Source organism: Lutra lutra, chromosome 4, assembly GCF_902655055.1.
Source record: "Lutra lutra chromosome 4, mLutLut1.2, whole genome shotgun sequence".
Taxonomy (NCBI): Eukaryota; Metazoa; Chordata; class Mammalia; order Carnivora; family Mustelidae; genus Lutra; species Lutra lutra.
The window spans coordinates 174,055,321-174,068,227 of record NC_062281.1 but is presented as its reverse complement, the minus strand read 5'-3'; the positions used below and the strand labels follow the sequence as shown (position 1 = coordinate 174,068,227).

Below are 12,907 nucleotides of genomic sequence, written 5' to 3'. Positions count from 1 at the left end.
CCCCACACCACACCCACCCCACCCACCCCATTCCCTCCAACGATGAGCCGCCAAGGCCTCCGCAGAGTCCTCAACCATCCTCCAGATTCCAGTCATTCCTGGGAATGGAGGCGGCTTGGGGCGGCCCCAAGCCTAGGGGGGTACTGTGATGGGGGATGGGGGCGTGCATGACAGTTTTTATTACCCAGGGGTTGGAGAGGTTCTTAGAGATTTTTGCTGCCCACGCGCTCACCATCGTTTCCCAAGCTTAGCTCCAAAACTCCGAGCTCTGCCACCTCCAATCTCCCCTTCTGCGCTGGAACCTCTCAGCCCTGCAGGGAAGCCCACTGGGAAGTCCTTACCCGTGTCAGAGCACAATCCTTTCAGCTTCAGTTGGAGTTCCCGCGCCACCTAAGGCAATGGCTGTCAGGAGAGACCGACCAAGGCGAGGACAGTCACGTGCTCACAGTTCCCCTCCCGAGTCCCAGCTCCAGAGTGACGGGGCTGCTCCAGGTGTGAGCCTGCAGGTCCCCTCCCCCTGCAGCCCGGGCCAGCCCCGAGGGGCGGTGCTGCGGGCAGGGGCAGGGCGGTACAAAAAGCGGTCCCGCCCCGCACTCCTCCCTTGACTTTCGAGTGTCCCGTGGTGGCAGGAACCTGGAGGTGGAGGCGCGTGGGGAAGCCTGAGCACAGCCGTCACCAGGTAGGACTCTCCCTCTCGTAGAGGGGAGGTATTCAGAAGGAAGGAACAGAGAAGAGGGGGCAGGCGGAGGGAGCAGGGAGGGCTGGCAGAGAGGGAGAATGGAGGGGGGCAGAGGGACACAGAGGAACACAAGCCAGGGGGACCCCTGTCAGGAATGGAGGTTGAAAGAGGGGCAGAGGGACCCAGATGGGAGAGCAGACCACAGTCCGAGCTACAGGTGCTGGGGTGTGTTGAGCCCGGCACCAAGATCACCACAGTCCCCACCTCCTGTCCTTGAAGGTCCCCAGGCAGGTCAGGGAGGGGCTCCATTTCTCCCTCAATCCCCTTCCTCCCTGGGGACGCGGGAATCAGGGTCCTGGAACTTGCTGAACCCCCGCAGAATCCCCTTGGATTCACAGCCCCAGGAAGCTGGGAGATCAGTGCCCCGGGTGACAGGGAAGGTCTGCTGCCCACCACCTCTGACCCCCGACATCTGCGCTTCCTGGGCCCAGGAGGCACCATGTGGCGATGTCCACTGCGGCTGCTGCTGCTGCTGCTGCTGCTGGCTGGCGAGTTGGCCCTGGGTGCCCGGCGGGGTCGTGGGCGCCGCGAGCTAGCGCCAGGCCTGCACCTGCGGGGCATCCGGGATGCGGGCGGTCGGTACTGCCAGGAGCAGGACCTGTGCTGCCGCGGCCGTGCCGACGACTGTGCCCTGCCCTACTTGGGTGCTACCTGTTACTGTGACCTCTTCTGCAACCGCACCGTCTCCGACTGCTGCCCTGACTTCTGGGACTTCTGCCTCGGCGTGCCACCCCCCTTTCCCCCCATCCAAGGTGGGCACCAGATGGCCAGGAGGGTGGGTTGCTTTGCCAGCCCCAGACTCAGCAGGGCTCAGGAGCAAGGTGGAGGCACTGACATTTCCAGGGGAGGCTTTGTAGAATCTGGGAGAGACCCCGCCCCACTGTCTGCCTACGCCTCTGAGAAGTCCCGCTCTGGTCTAACTTGAATCCCTCCAGCGAGACTGGAAAAGAGAAGATCCTTGGTCAGTGGGATTCCCAGCTCGCCCAGGAGAAAGACAGTCTGCTGCCCTTTCTCCCAGTCCCGTCTCCTTGCCAGAAGGGGAAGGTGCCGGCCCCGCCCGCTGACTCACCCCGCAGGCCGATAAGCCCTCAGGGGGGTTGGTCGGGCTCTTCCAAGCCATTCCTCTGCCTTTGCTCAGGATTCTCTTCCCGGAGGTGGCTGGTCACACCTGGGAGGTGGGAGTGAATCTGTTCCTGCTTTCAGCCTGCGTCACCATCCTTTCCCCTGCCCTTGTCCCTGTCCCACAGAGGAATCATTTGAATCCCTTCCCCCAGTTCTGAGGGCCTGTGGGTGAGAGATGGAAGACTGGGGTTGTCATCCCAAAGTGCTGTGTTATCTTAGGGGAGTCCTTTGCCTTCTCTGAGCCCTGGCTTCCCCATGCCCCTCCCACTCCCCCATCTCCAAGTTTCAAGTCATTTAAAGGGCAAAGGATCCGAGGAATGTTGTGGCTGGCGTCCAAGGGAAGCAAGAGGGTCCAAGCTAGGGTCACTGCAGAACTTCCCAGGTAGCTGTTGGTATGTGTGTGACTCTGCAGGAGAGGTCTTCGGAAGTTAAGTTTGACCTTAGCTTCAGTGAGGGCTGGGCCATGCGTGCGTGTGCGTATGTGTGCGCGCGCGCATGTGTGTGTGGGTGTGTGTGTGTTGGGGAGGACTCGGGACACCTGACTTCTGAGGACCTGGCCCTCTCAGCCCGTCGTCTCTGGTCTTTGTTCCACTTCTATTCTCCTCTTCCCTCCTCCCAGGATGTACGCACGGAAGTCGCATCTATCCAGTCCTGGGAACCTACTGGGACAACTGTAACCGTTGGTGAGTGTTTGGGGGCTTGGAGGGAACCTTGCCTTGTGGACCCTGTGGCCCCCCAGACTTGGTTCCAGTTCTTTCCTCTTCGCTTACTTGCTGAGCCTCAGTTTCCTTATCTGTAACACGGGGATTTTTACCCTGACTTTGTCAGCTTAGCACTGACTGTTGTTTAGAAAACACTAATAGCATTCCCCAGGAGCAGGCAGCCATGGATGCCTGGCCCCGGATATGGCTCCTGAGCTGGGAGCCGTCCCCTGTCCCTCCTGGCTCGGGCTGGGCTACTGCCCCTCCCAACCTTTCTCCATGTCATGGGAGAATCTAGAAAAGGGGGCGCCAGGAAGGAAACCTCTGACTGCAGCATCCGCCACCCTGGACGGGATGAGGGTCAGGGATGACTGAGCTGGAGGCCAGCCAAACTGGAGCAGGGCCTTCCCAGGAATGTGGCCCCTTTCTCTCTCCTTCCTCTCCCTACCATTCCACCTGGGGATGAAGGGTCAGGGGTGCCCCCCACTCTAGTCTGGGTCCTGAGATGGGAAGTGGAGAGGGGTTGGATAGGAGGCCTTGAGTGCCTGATTGAAATAATGGGGACCCCGTGGGTTTGAGGAGGTGGCCCTGCACCCACTCCACCCTATGCCCTCTTTGCCTGGGACTGGGAGGCCCCAGAGAGGAGGAAATTTTTGGAATGCATTACACATAAGCTGTTTCCATTGCCTCACCCGTATGAGGGGTGCTGGGTCACAGGGAGAATGGGGACTCGTGAAGTTCGGCTGAGAGAATGCATGTGCATGTATAAGTGGGGTGAGCGTGTGTGAATCATACACGCGTGTTCAGAAAGACTGAGCACGCCTGCATGATCCCGCCGCTCCTGATAGGATGCCTCTGGGCATTGATGGGTTAACCTCTTTCCCACTCCTATCCCTGGGGCCTGGCCACTCTGGGCCCCTCTGGAATGCTGGGACCTCTGCCACCAGCCCAGTCTAGACCTGCTTGGGCAGCCCTGGGGGCAAAGGGGGAGGTGGCAGGAAAGGAGTGACCAGCCCACTGACTGCACTGGGTGGCCCGGTTCCCTGCGCCTTGACACCTGAATGAGGGTGTGGGGCAATGCCTATGGGCCTTCCAGGCTGTGTGAGACCTCGAGGAATGCTTCGAGAGTCAGAGAAGGAAGGGAAAGGGGAGGAGAGCCTCCCCTCCCACGCAGCCTCCTCCAGCCCTCCTCCAGCCTTCCTCCAGCCTTCCTCCAGCCCTCCCCGAAAGTGCCCCGCCCACTCCGGGGACTGAAGAGCCCAGCCATACTGGGTTTGTTCCCCTTGAGGCTCCTTAAAAGGCAACAGGGGAAGCAGGCAGTTTAGCAGAGTTATGAACTTGTAAAAGCATCAAAGTCACAGAATTCCCTGTTCGTCGATTAAAGACCTACTATGTGCCAGACACTGCGCTGGGGCAGATGGTCCTTGTCCTTGCAGTGGAGCTCTGGTCTAATGATGAAGGAGCCCCCACACAGAGGAACAGCTTACAACCCATGACAAGTGTGACAGGGAAAGGGAATAATGGGGGACCCTGGTTTAGAATGCAGTGGCGGCAAGGTAAGGCCTCTCAGGAAGGGAGATGGTTACGCTGATAGCCGAGAGGTGGGCAGACAAGGAGGGAACAGGGGAGAGCAGCTCATGGGAAGGCTGGGAGGTGGGACAGATCTCACTGCAGCTAGAGCTGTGACGTGGGGACAGAAGCCCCAAGGAGGTGCAGACCACGTTGTCTGTGGGTCTCGTAAGCCATGCCGGAGCCACTCAGAGACACACGATCTGATAGATGTCATTGCGAGATGTCTCTGGGGAGGGACTGCAGGGTATGCAGCGGATGGCAGTGAGGCAGGGAGCCTAGGTAGGAAGCCATTGCCATAGTCCAGGTGACAGGTGATAAGGGACTGGAGGAGTGTGGTGGCAGTGGAGGCCCGTGAGTCCAGAACCTTCCATGATGCACTGTCCCAGGATCTACTTATGGCGGCGCAGGAGCTAGGGGTACAGCACACGCCTCGAGTTCTGGTTTGAACCCCCGGGGTGGCTAAGGTGCCTTGTCCTGAGTTGAGGATGTTAGGGGAGGAGCAGCTTTGAGGGAAGGCAGTCTGGGCCATTGTAAGTTTGAGATACACCTAGAGGAGATGTGAGGAGGCCGTGAGGGCAGGAGCCTGAAACTCAAGAGATGGGGAGCCTGAGGGTTCCCAGAACGGGAACACTAATAGCAGATAACGATTCTTGAGCACCCAAGATGGGCCAGGCCCTGGGCTAATGGCTTTACCAGCTTCACAAAAAGCCTGCCATTCAATCCCTGGAAGGGGGGATGATTCCTGTCCTCATTTTTTTTGGTAAGATTTTATTTATTTATTTGACAGAGATCACAAGTAGGCAGAGAGGCAGACAGAGAGAGAGAGGAGGAAGCAGGCTCCCTGCTGAGCAGAGAGCCCAATATGGGGTTGGGGGGGGGCTGGATCCCTGGACCCTAGGATTATGACCTGAGCCAAAGGCAGAGGCTTAACCCACTGAGCCACCCAGGTGCCCCATCCTGTCCTCGTTTTACAAATAAGAACTTCAAGGGGAGAGTCTGAATAAGTTCCCTGAGATCCCATGACTCGTCAGCGAGGGCTTATCAATGAGGGTCTCCTCAGCGAGGGTCGGAGCCCAGGACTTGAATTTCAGGACCCCTGCTCTTAGTCCCCTCACGACCCTGCCTCAGTCACTCATGCATCCAACAAATATTTCGTGGGTGCCTGCTGTGGGCTGGGTTTAGTTTTCTAGGCCCCAAAGTTACCAAACAAACCCTGCGGCCAGGACCTTAGTGTCTATGAGGAAGCAGGTGTAAGGAGCATGGATAGCCAAATACATAGTCTGTCAGGTAGCCATGACATGCTAAGGAAAAAATGAAACAGGAAAGCAGGAGACGAAGGCAACCAAAGCAGGTGTCCCTGAGAAGGTGACTTCTGAATGTAGACTTGAACGAAGTGAGGGGGAGCCTCGGGAATGTGGAGAGAAAGGCAGCTCAAAGGCCCTGGGGCCGGAGCACAGCTGTGGCGAACAGTCAGGGGAGCAGCCTGACTGGGGTGTCAGGAGCCAGGACTTGGAGGAGGGGGTCAATGAGGGGACAGGAGGACAGATCGTGCAGGGACTGTCTTGTGAGCATGGCAGGGAATTTTGGCTCTTAGTCTGTGATGGGAAGCCAAAGGAGGGACTTGGGCCGGGGGATGGCGTGATAGGACTTGGGTTGAACAGGGTCACCCGGCAGCTGTGTTAAAAATATTCTGCCGTGGGGGTGTAGGGCAGAAGCGGGGAGAACAATGGGGAAGCGGCAGCAGAATCCAGGGCAAAGGTGACTGGCCCATGATGGCTGTGTGAGGGATGAGACGTGGTTTGGATTCCGAATGTGTTTTTAAGGCAAAGCCAACAGGATTTGCCAATGAAGCCAATCAGCATGTGGGGGAAGGAGTCAAGGGTGACTCCCCAGCTCTTGGCCTGAGGTTCAGGAAGGACTGTAGGGAGAGCAGGCATCGGAGTAGGGGATCAGAAATTGGGTCCAGGATGTGCTGTTAGGCCCCCCAGTGGTGATATTGTGTAGCAGCAAGATTCTTGTATCTGGAGAGATCTGAGCAGCGGATACAAACTTGAGAACTGTGAACGTCCAGTTGACATTGAAAGCCACCAGGCTGAACGGGATCAGCTAGGGGTTCTTCCATAATCGCTAGCACAGAATCTCAAGCCATGGTGACTTCTGAGGCCCCCTCCCTTCCGAGGATGCCCAGCTCCCCCTCTCCTCTTCCTTCCCTCCTGCTCTTTTAGCACCTGCCAGGAGCAAGGGCGGTGGGAGTGTGACCAGGAGCCATGCCTGGTGGACCAAGACATGATCAATGCCATCAACCAGGGCAACTACGGGTAAGAGGCCCCGGAAAAGTCCCCACTGGGCGCAGACACACATCCTTCCCGCGAGATGCCTGTGCTATCAGGCACACCCATACTCAGATCTCATGCACGTGGACACTTGGCCAGTCTGTGTCTCTCTCACCTACATGCACGGACATCCAGAAGCCCTAATCATGGCAGGCCTGTGACTTCCATCCCTCCTCTTTCAGATGGCGGGCTGGGAACCACAGTGCCTTCTGGGGCATGACCCTGGATGAAGGCATTCGCTACCGCCTGGGTACCATGCGCCCTTCTTCTTCTGTCACCAATATGAATGAGATTCACGTAAGTCCATCCTTGCCCACAATCCTGCCATCTCCCCATCGCTTGGGACCCCAGGAATCCTGGCACGCTGCGTCCTACTCCTCCAGGGGCCTGGGACTAACCCCCTCCAATAGGCTGTGTGTTCCTGAACAAATCACTCACCCTCTCTGGGTCTTAAGTTCTTGCCCATAACAAGAAGTATGGTGCGAGAAGAACTAATGCTCAGATTCTGAGTTTTGTGGTCCCAGCATGAGCCCCTTGGTGGCCTCCCCAGCCTGGGAAAAATGCTATTCCTTCCAGTACAGCTGGGTCAGACCCCATGGGGCCAGGAGGTCACCTTGGTATTTTGGGAAGAGAAGGACAGATAGTCCTCTGGCTAGAGAGCCAGAATTCTCGGAAACAAATACCGACTCTGTGGAACGAGGGAGGAGGGGGCTTCTCCCTTCCTACCAGTGGGATCCTCTGTGGGGAGAAGGGGAAACCAGACCTGGAACAGTCAAAGGGTAAGGAAGGGGAACTTCCGCAGGTCAGGACTGGGGCACAGGCTGCAGGGTCTGTGCCTCCATGGCGGGCAGTGTGGTGGGCAGGGAGGAGGCCGTCCTTGGCCAGACCAGCCCTCCCCGCAGAGGGACTTGGGCTCAAGGCTAGGATGACCAGACCCTGCCCCTGCCCTCATTCCCCTGGGCTTCTGCTATTTTCTGCCTCCTGCTATTTGCCTTGGCCGCCTGCCCGGTCACAGGACCTTATTCCTTCTTCCCTCCCCTGCCCTTTAGGGCCTGAAGCCCAAGGTCCTGGTAGGAAGAAGGAAGTGTCAGATCAGAAGGCACAGAGGAAGAACGAGGCAGGGGTTAACAATGGAGAGCGGGTGACCTGGGCCTGGCTGCTTCCCTGCTGGCCTCATCTGTACGATGGGACTAGTCACCCCCACCTGACATGGGGGAGGCACTAAATGGTGCTTGGCTCCTCCCCGCGTGGAGCTTGCTGGAATCCCTCAGCAGCAGGGTACTCAAGAACAAAGCACAGAAGGCCCTCAGTGGCCCTTCGAAGCCAACGGGCCCTGAGAGGTGGGCCGGGTTAGGTGCAGGAGGCAGATGGAGTGACTCTTGCTTTGCAGACAGTGCTGCGCCCCGGGGAGGTGCTGCCCACAGCCTTTGAGGCCTCTGAGAAGTGGCCCAACCTGATCCATGAGCCTCTGGACCAGGGCAACTGTGCGGGCTCCTGGGCCTTCTCCACAGCAGGTATGGCCAAGGGCAGAGGCCGGCGTGGCGGGAAAGGACGGCCAAAGCCAGGGCCCCCTGACGTCCCCTCTGCCTCCCCCCACCAGCTGTGGCGTCCGATCGCGTCTCAATCCACTCTCTGGGGCATATGACACCTGTCCTGTCGCCCCAGAACCTGCTGTCTTGTGACACCCACAACCAGCGGGGCTGCAGCGGGGGGCGTCTCGACGGCGCCTGGTGGTTCCTGCGACGCCGAGGGTGAGCAGCAGAGAGGGTGGGCAAGGAAGGGGACATGTGGCTGGGGCCTCAAGAGGGCAACCTGCAGGACAGGCCAGGGACGTGCTCATCAGGCTCACCGCCATTGCTCCCTCCTGCTTCTCCTCCAGGGTCGTGTCTGACCACTGCTACCCATTCGTGGGCCGTGAGCAGGACGAGGCTGGCCCGGCACCCCGCTGTATGATGCATAGCCGGGCCATGGGTCGGGGCAAGCGCCAGGCCACTGCCCGGTGCCCCAATAGCCATGCCCACGCCAATGACATCTACCAGGTCACTCCGGCTTACCGCCTCGGCTCCAACGTAAGTTTGTGCTTGGTTGAGGGGGCAGAGGTGGGGGAGCTGGAAGGTTGGCCAGAGGCTAGAGCCTCACCCTGATGGAGACTCTCCTCCCCACTCCCAACCCTCCAGGAGAAGGAGATCATGAAGGAGCTGATGGAGAATGGCCCTGTCCAAGGTAAATGTCCTTCATCCTGCCCCCTGGTTCCAAAAGCTTGTGTCTCCTTGAGACTGGGCACACCCAACAGCACAAGTGGTCTGCATTGTACTGGTCAGGGCAGCAAATCCACTGGGGCTGGGAGTCAGGGGAACCCGGTCCCCTCCCCCCAGGCAGCACCCTGTAGGGGCCACTTAGGGTCTTGGTATAGGTCTGGGTGTGCATCTCCAGACCTATGCTGATGGGCTGAGCTGGCCCTACTCTGACCCTGGCCCACAGCTCTCATGGAGGTGCACGAGGACTTCTTTCTGTACCAGAGTGGCATCTACAGCCACACCCCAGTGAACCTTGGGAGACCTGAGCGGTACCGCCGGCATGGAACCCACTCGGTCAAGATCACAGGGTGAGGGGGTCAGGGGGGCAGAAGAGGATGCGGGAGTAGGGCTTGCACTAGGAGCTCTGAGCTGGCCTTGAATCCCTACCATCTCTCTCTGGGAAGCCCCATTTCAAAGAGGAGGAAACCAAGACATAAAAGGAGGGGCTTGCCAGTGGTCACACGGAGAGGTGGGGGCCTTTAAAGGTTTTCTAGGAACTGTTCCTTCCTTACACACTGGGGTAAAATAACTCCCTTGAAAGACAAACACAGATCCCAGGGGTGGCTCAGCCTCTCCCCATCATAGCACCAACATCATAGCACAGCCTCTCCCCATCAGAGCACCCCAACTCTGGCTGCCCCACTGATTTCTGTTGTCCATCGGATGAAATGTCCTTTGCAGTGGGAGTGTGGGGCCTCCAAAATACCCATCTTCTTGGAGTCCCTTCCTCCTGGTTCCCAGCTCCCACCCGTCCCTGGATCCCCAAGCAAGGGAGGGAGGGAAGGCTGATGTGCAAGGTCCCAGAGAACTGGTCCCCAGGATGCCGCCCCTGCAGCGGGGCCCAAGTTCTCCCCCTTTCTCCTCACCCCCTTCAGTTATCCCTTCAGCGCCCTCCCCCACATGGGTGTGAGTACGCAGACTTCCATAGGTGGAGACTGAGGGAGGTAGAGAGAGGGGTCTGGAAGGGATCCCTGGGGTTCCAGCCCCTGAAAGCAAGTGGAATCAGCTCCTTTCTTCCTCCGTGGGCTCTACCCCCCCGCCCCCGCCAGGTGGGGAGAGGAGACGCTGCCCGATGGAAGGACGCTCAAATACTGGGTGAGTCCCTGCGCTGGGTGCCCTGCGACCGAGGCCTCCCTCCCCCTCCCCCCACCCCACGACCCCCCTCACCGCCCCTCCTCATTCCCAGACGGCGGCCAACTCGTGGGGCCCAGCCTGGGGCGAGAGGGGCCACTTTCGCATCGTGCGCGGCGCCAACGAGTGCGACATCGAGAGCTTCGTGCTGGGCGTCTGGGGCCGTGTGGGCATGGAGGACATGGGGCACCGCTGAGGCCCTGGCACGGAGCCCGGCCAGCCGGCGGAAGAGCCCCTGGGGGCGGCACCGCTCCGCTCCGCCCCGCGGCTGCCTGCCGACGAGGCCCCGGGGCGCAGGCGGGCGCCTGGGGTCTAATCCCCGCGCGAGGGGCGGTTCCGCTGATGCAGCGCCCGGCCTGGGAGCCGAGGGCAGGCGAGGCTGGTGGAGCCCCCAGACCTCCCAGCGGGGACTGGGCAGGGCCTGGCCCCGGAGGAGCGGGCCTGCAGATCCCAGGCCGCGGCACCCCCGCTTAAGACCACTGAAGCCAGGACACCCCCAAGTCTCCAGCCCCACCACCCTATCCCACCCCACTCCTGTACTTCTATTCTCCAAAGATATTTATTTTTCTTTTCACTGTTTTAAAAATAAAAAGAGTACTGATCACTGTGGTACCTTGTAACTTTGGGGAGTGGAAAGCCAGCCCAGAGACGGTGTGGCTTACTGCTAGACAGCAGAAAGGACTGCCTGAGGCCTTGCTGTTTGGCAGGGGGTGGGCAGATTAGAAATTTTAGCCTCCATTCAGCCCTAATTGCCAGGGGCCCTGGGCACTGACCCACTTGGAGGTGGGGCATGGATGGCATGTCCTTTGGCCCCCAGAGAGACATGGGCCCGTGGGAACCACCTTTCAGACGCTGAGTCAGCGCTGCCTGGTGGGGGGAAGCCCTACCCACCCATCAGCTGAACTGGCGCCGGTGCCCAGCAGGCAAGGGGGGCACAGCCCCACAGAGGCTGGAGCCTCTGTCTCTGCAGATCAGCCTCTCCAAGCCACCCAGGCGAAGCCTGCCTCCCCACCCCCACCCCCACTGCGTTCCCAGGCAGGACTGGATGGGCCTCTCTGAGCCCTCTCTCTACCCCACTTCCCCAGGCTCCCAGTGCCAGCAAAATAAACCCAGTCCTCAGCCCACCTTTCAAGGCCATCAGGACCCACAGTCCCAGCCTCCTCGCCAGGGCTTCTTTACCCCGTACACGGGCAACTCCGGAGTCCTCACTGCTCCCCACATGTCTGGCATATGTGCACACCAACAGGCATTTGCACAGGCTGTTCCCCAGTCTAGATGCCCTTCCATTCCACCCACCCCTTGTCCCACTGCTTCTTAAAAGCCAGCTCCAGGGTTCCTTCATTTGGCCAGTAGCCTAGGGGGCTGCTCATGTGCCAGGTGTTGTGCAAGGGACCCATGCTTTCCCAAACCACCCGCTGCGCCTCCGTACCCCGCCCCCAGCAGGGCCTCCGCACAGCCACCCTGGACTCATCTGGCCCTGCCCTTCACCCAGTATTTCACTTATCTGAGCACCTGCCTTCCTCCTCTGGGCTGTCAGTTCCTTGAGGGCAGGGACTGGGTCTGGTTCATCAGGGGTCCCAGTACCCACACCTGGTAGAAGGTGGCATTAGCGTTTATGGAATGGTTGAGTGACTATGTCCTGTTCTTCCCCTCCACTCGGCTCCCAAGACCCCCGCCCAGTCCAGCCCTCCCAGCGCTGACATCCCTTCCTCTCCAGGAACCCCGGGAGGCTGGCTGTGCCTGGTGGTGGGGGCTCCTCGGGGCCTCCCAGTGGTCCTCAGCCCCCAACCCCAGGGGACTGTAAGGCAGGGGGGCCCCCCCAGGGGGGCAGCGGGAGGTCCTCCTCCTGGGCAGGCAGCCCCTCAGGGCTGGCCCCGTCCGGGGATCACCTGAAAAGAATGCGGGGCTCCCGATAAGCGTCCGCCTTTGTCTCATTTCCTGTTTGCCAGGACGTCCCGAGCCGGCTCCCCTGGCCGGCCCGCCCGTCCCCGAGGAGCCAAGGCCGGAGGGGGCCCCCGGGACAAGGGCGCGCGAGGGCGCGCGGGGAGTCCCGGGTAGAGGCGGCGGGCGGCACCCACCCACCTCTCCCCCTGCGCGGCTTCGGCCTCCGGGGACGCGCCGGACTGCTCCCACCCCACTGGAAAATCCCCCGTCCAGCCTGGAATTTTCTACAAGGACCTTTGACGGAAGCAATGCGGGGTGGAGAAGGGAGGGGAACAGGGGCGCGGGCCCGTCCCGAGGCTCTGGGTCTGTCAACCCTGCCGGAGGCGCGGTCCAGAGACGGGGCGGGGCGGGGGGGGGGGGCGGCCCAGCCCTTCCTCAGTCCTGCCTGTGGCCGGAGGCCCAACCGGCCACCCTGGAGCTGGAGAGGGTGTGGGGGAGGGCTGAGCGAGTGCCTCAGTAACCTCCTGAGCGAGTGCCTCAGCAACTCGCTGAGTGAGTGCCTCAGTAACCTCCATCAGCCACCTCTCTGCGGTTGGGAACAGGGGAGGAAAGCAACTTCTAGGGCTCCCAACCCATACCTGCCCTTGGGTGGTTCACGAAGAAATCCTGGCTTCCCAGTCCCTTGCTTTGTGTCCTGAGGCTAGTCCCTTTCTCTCTCTGGGCCAAGGGCTCAGGTCTTTAGACAGACCTGGGTTTGAACCCCTGCTCTGTTGGCCATGCGTAATCTCACCATCTCAGAGCCTCTGTTTTTCTCTTTAATGGACAGTACTCATCTCCTGGTGGTGTTGGGAGGATCACAGGAGACAAAGGGTGCCAAGCATTTATCACAGTGCTTGGAACTTATTAAGGGCTAATAAATGGCAAGAGCTATAATCATTTTAAGGACGTTGGGCTTGATAATGCAAAGGCTTTTCATAATGAGCTCAATAAATATCGAGGGCTTAACCACAGCCTTCTGTTAGCACATTGTTCTGAGTGCTTTACATATATGATCTCATTTAATCCTAGAAACAGACGAACTCCTATTTCCTTATTTTGCAGATAAGGAACAGAACCATAGGAGAGTCT

The 12,907-nt window shown here is 59.6% G+C and overlaps 1 protein-coding gene across 2 annotated transcripts; it reads left to right on the top strand.

The window, feature by feature from the left end:
• The first annotated feature begins 542 nt into the window (after window positions 1-542).
• Window positions 543-10,499, top strand: TINAGL1 (tubulointerstitial nephritis antigen like 1). Of its 2 annotated transcripts, none has more exons than XM_047727096.1 (12): window positions 543-679; window positions 1,171-1,491; window positions 2,481-2,544; window positions 6,360-6,452; window positions 6,650-6,764; window positions 7,858-7,981; window positions 8,068-8,218; window positions 8,347-8,536; window positions 8,645-8,690; window positions 8,949-9,072; window positions 9,814-9,859; window positions 9,951-10,499. In XM_047727096.1, exons 2-12 carry the CDS (start codon window positions 1,179-1,181, stop codon window positions 10,089-10,091), a joined length of 1,407 nt encoding a protein of 468 aa, XP_047583052.1. In that variant the 5' UTR covers window positions 543-679; window positions 1,171-1,178; the 3' UTR covers window positions 10,092-10,499. The 2 variants fall into 2 exon arrangements, with proteins under 2 accessions (XP_047583052.1, XP_047583053.1); XM_047727097.1 differs by having other exon boundaries at window positions 613-679; window positions 1,059-1,491.
• The last annotated feature ends 2,408 nt before the right edge of the window (window positions 10,500-12,907 follow it).

What these genes read in the sequence shown, in the direction of transcription:
- TINAGL1 (XM_047727096.1), top strand. Translation starts at nt 1,179, where the DNA reads ATGTGGCGATGTCCACTGCGGCTGCTGCTGCTGCTGCTGCTGCTGGCT. An exon ending in TGGGACAACTGTAACCGTTG is followed by an intron (nt 2,545 to 6,359) that starts GTGAGTGTTTGG and finishes CTGCTCTTTTAG; the next exon opens with CACCTGCCAGGAGCAAGGGC. An exon ending in CCAATATGAATGAGATTCAC is followed by an intron (nt 6,765 to 7,857) that starts GTAAGTCCATCC and finishes CTTGCTTTGCAG; the next exon opens with ACAGTGCTGCGCCCCGGGGA.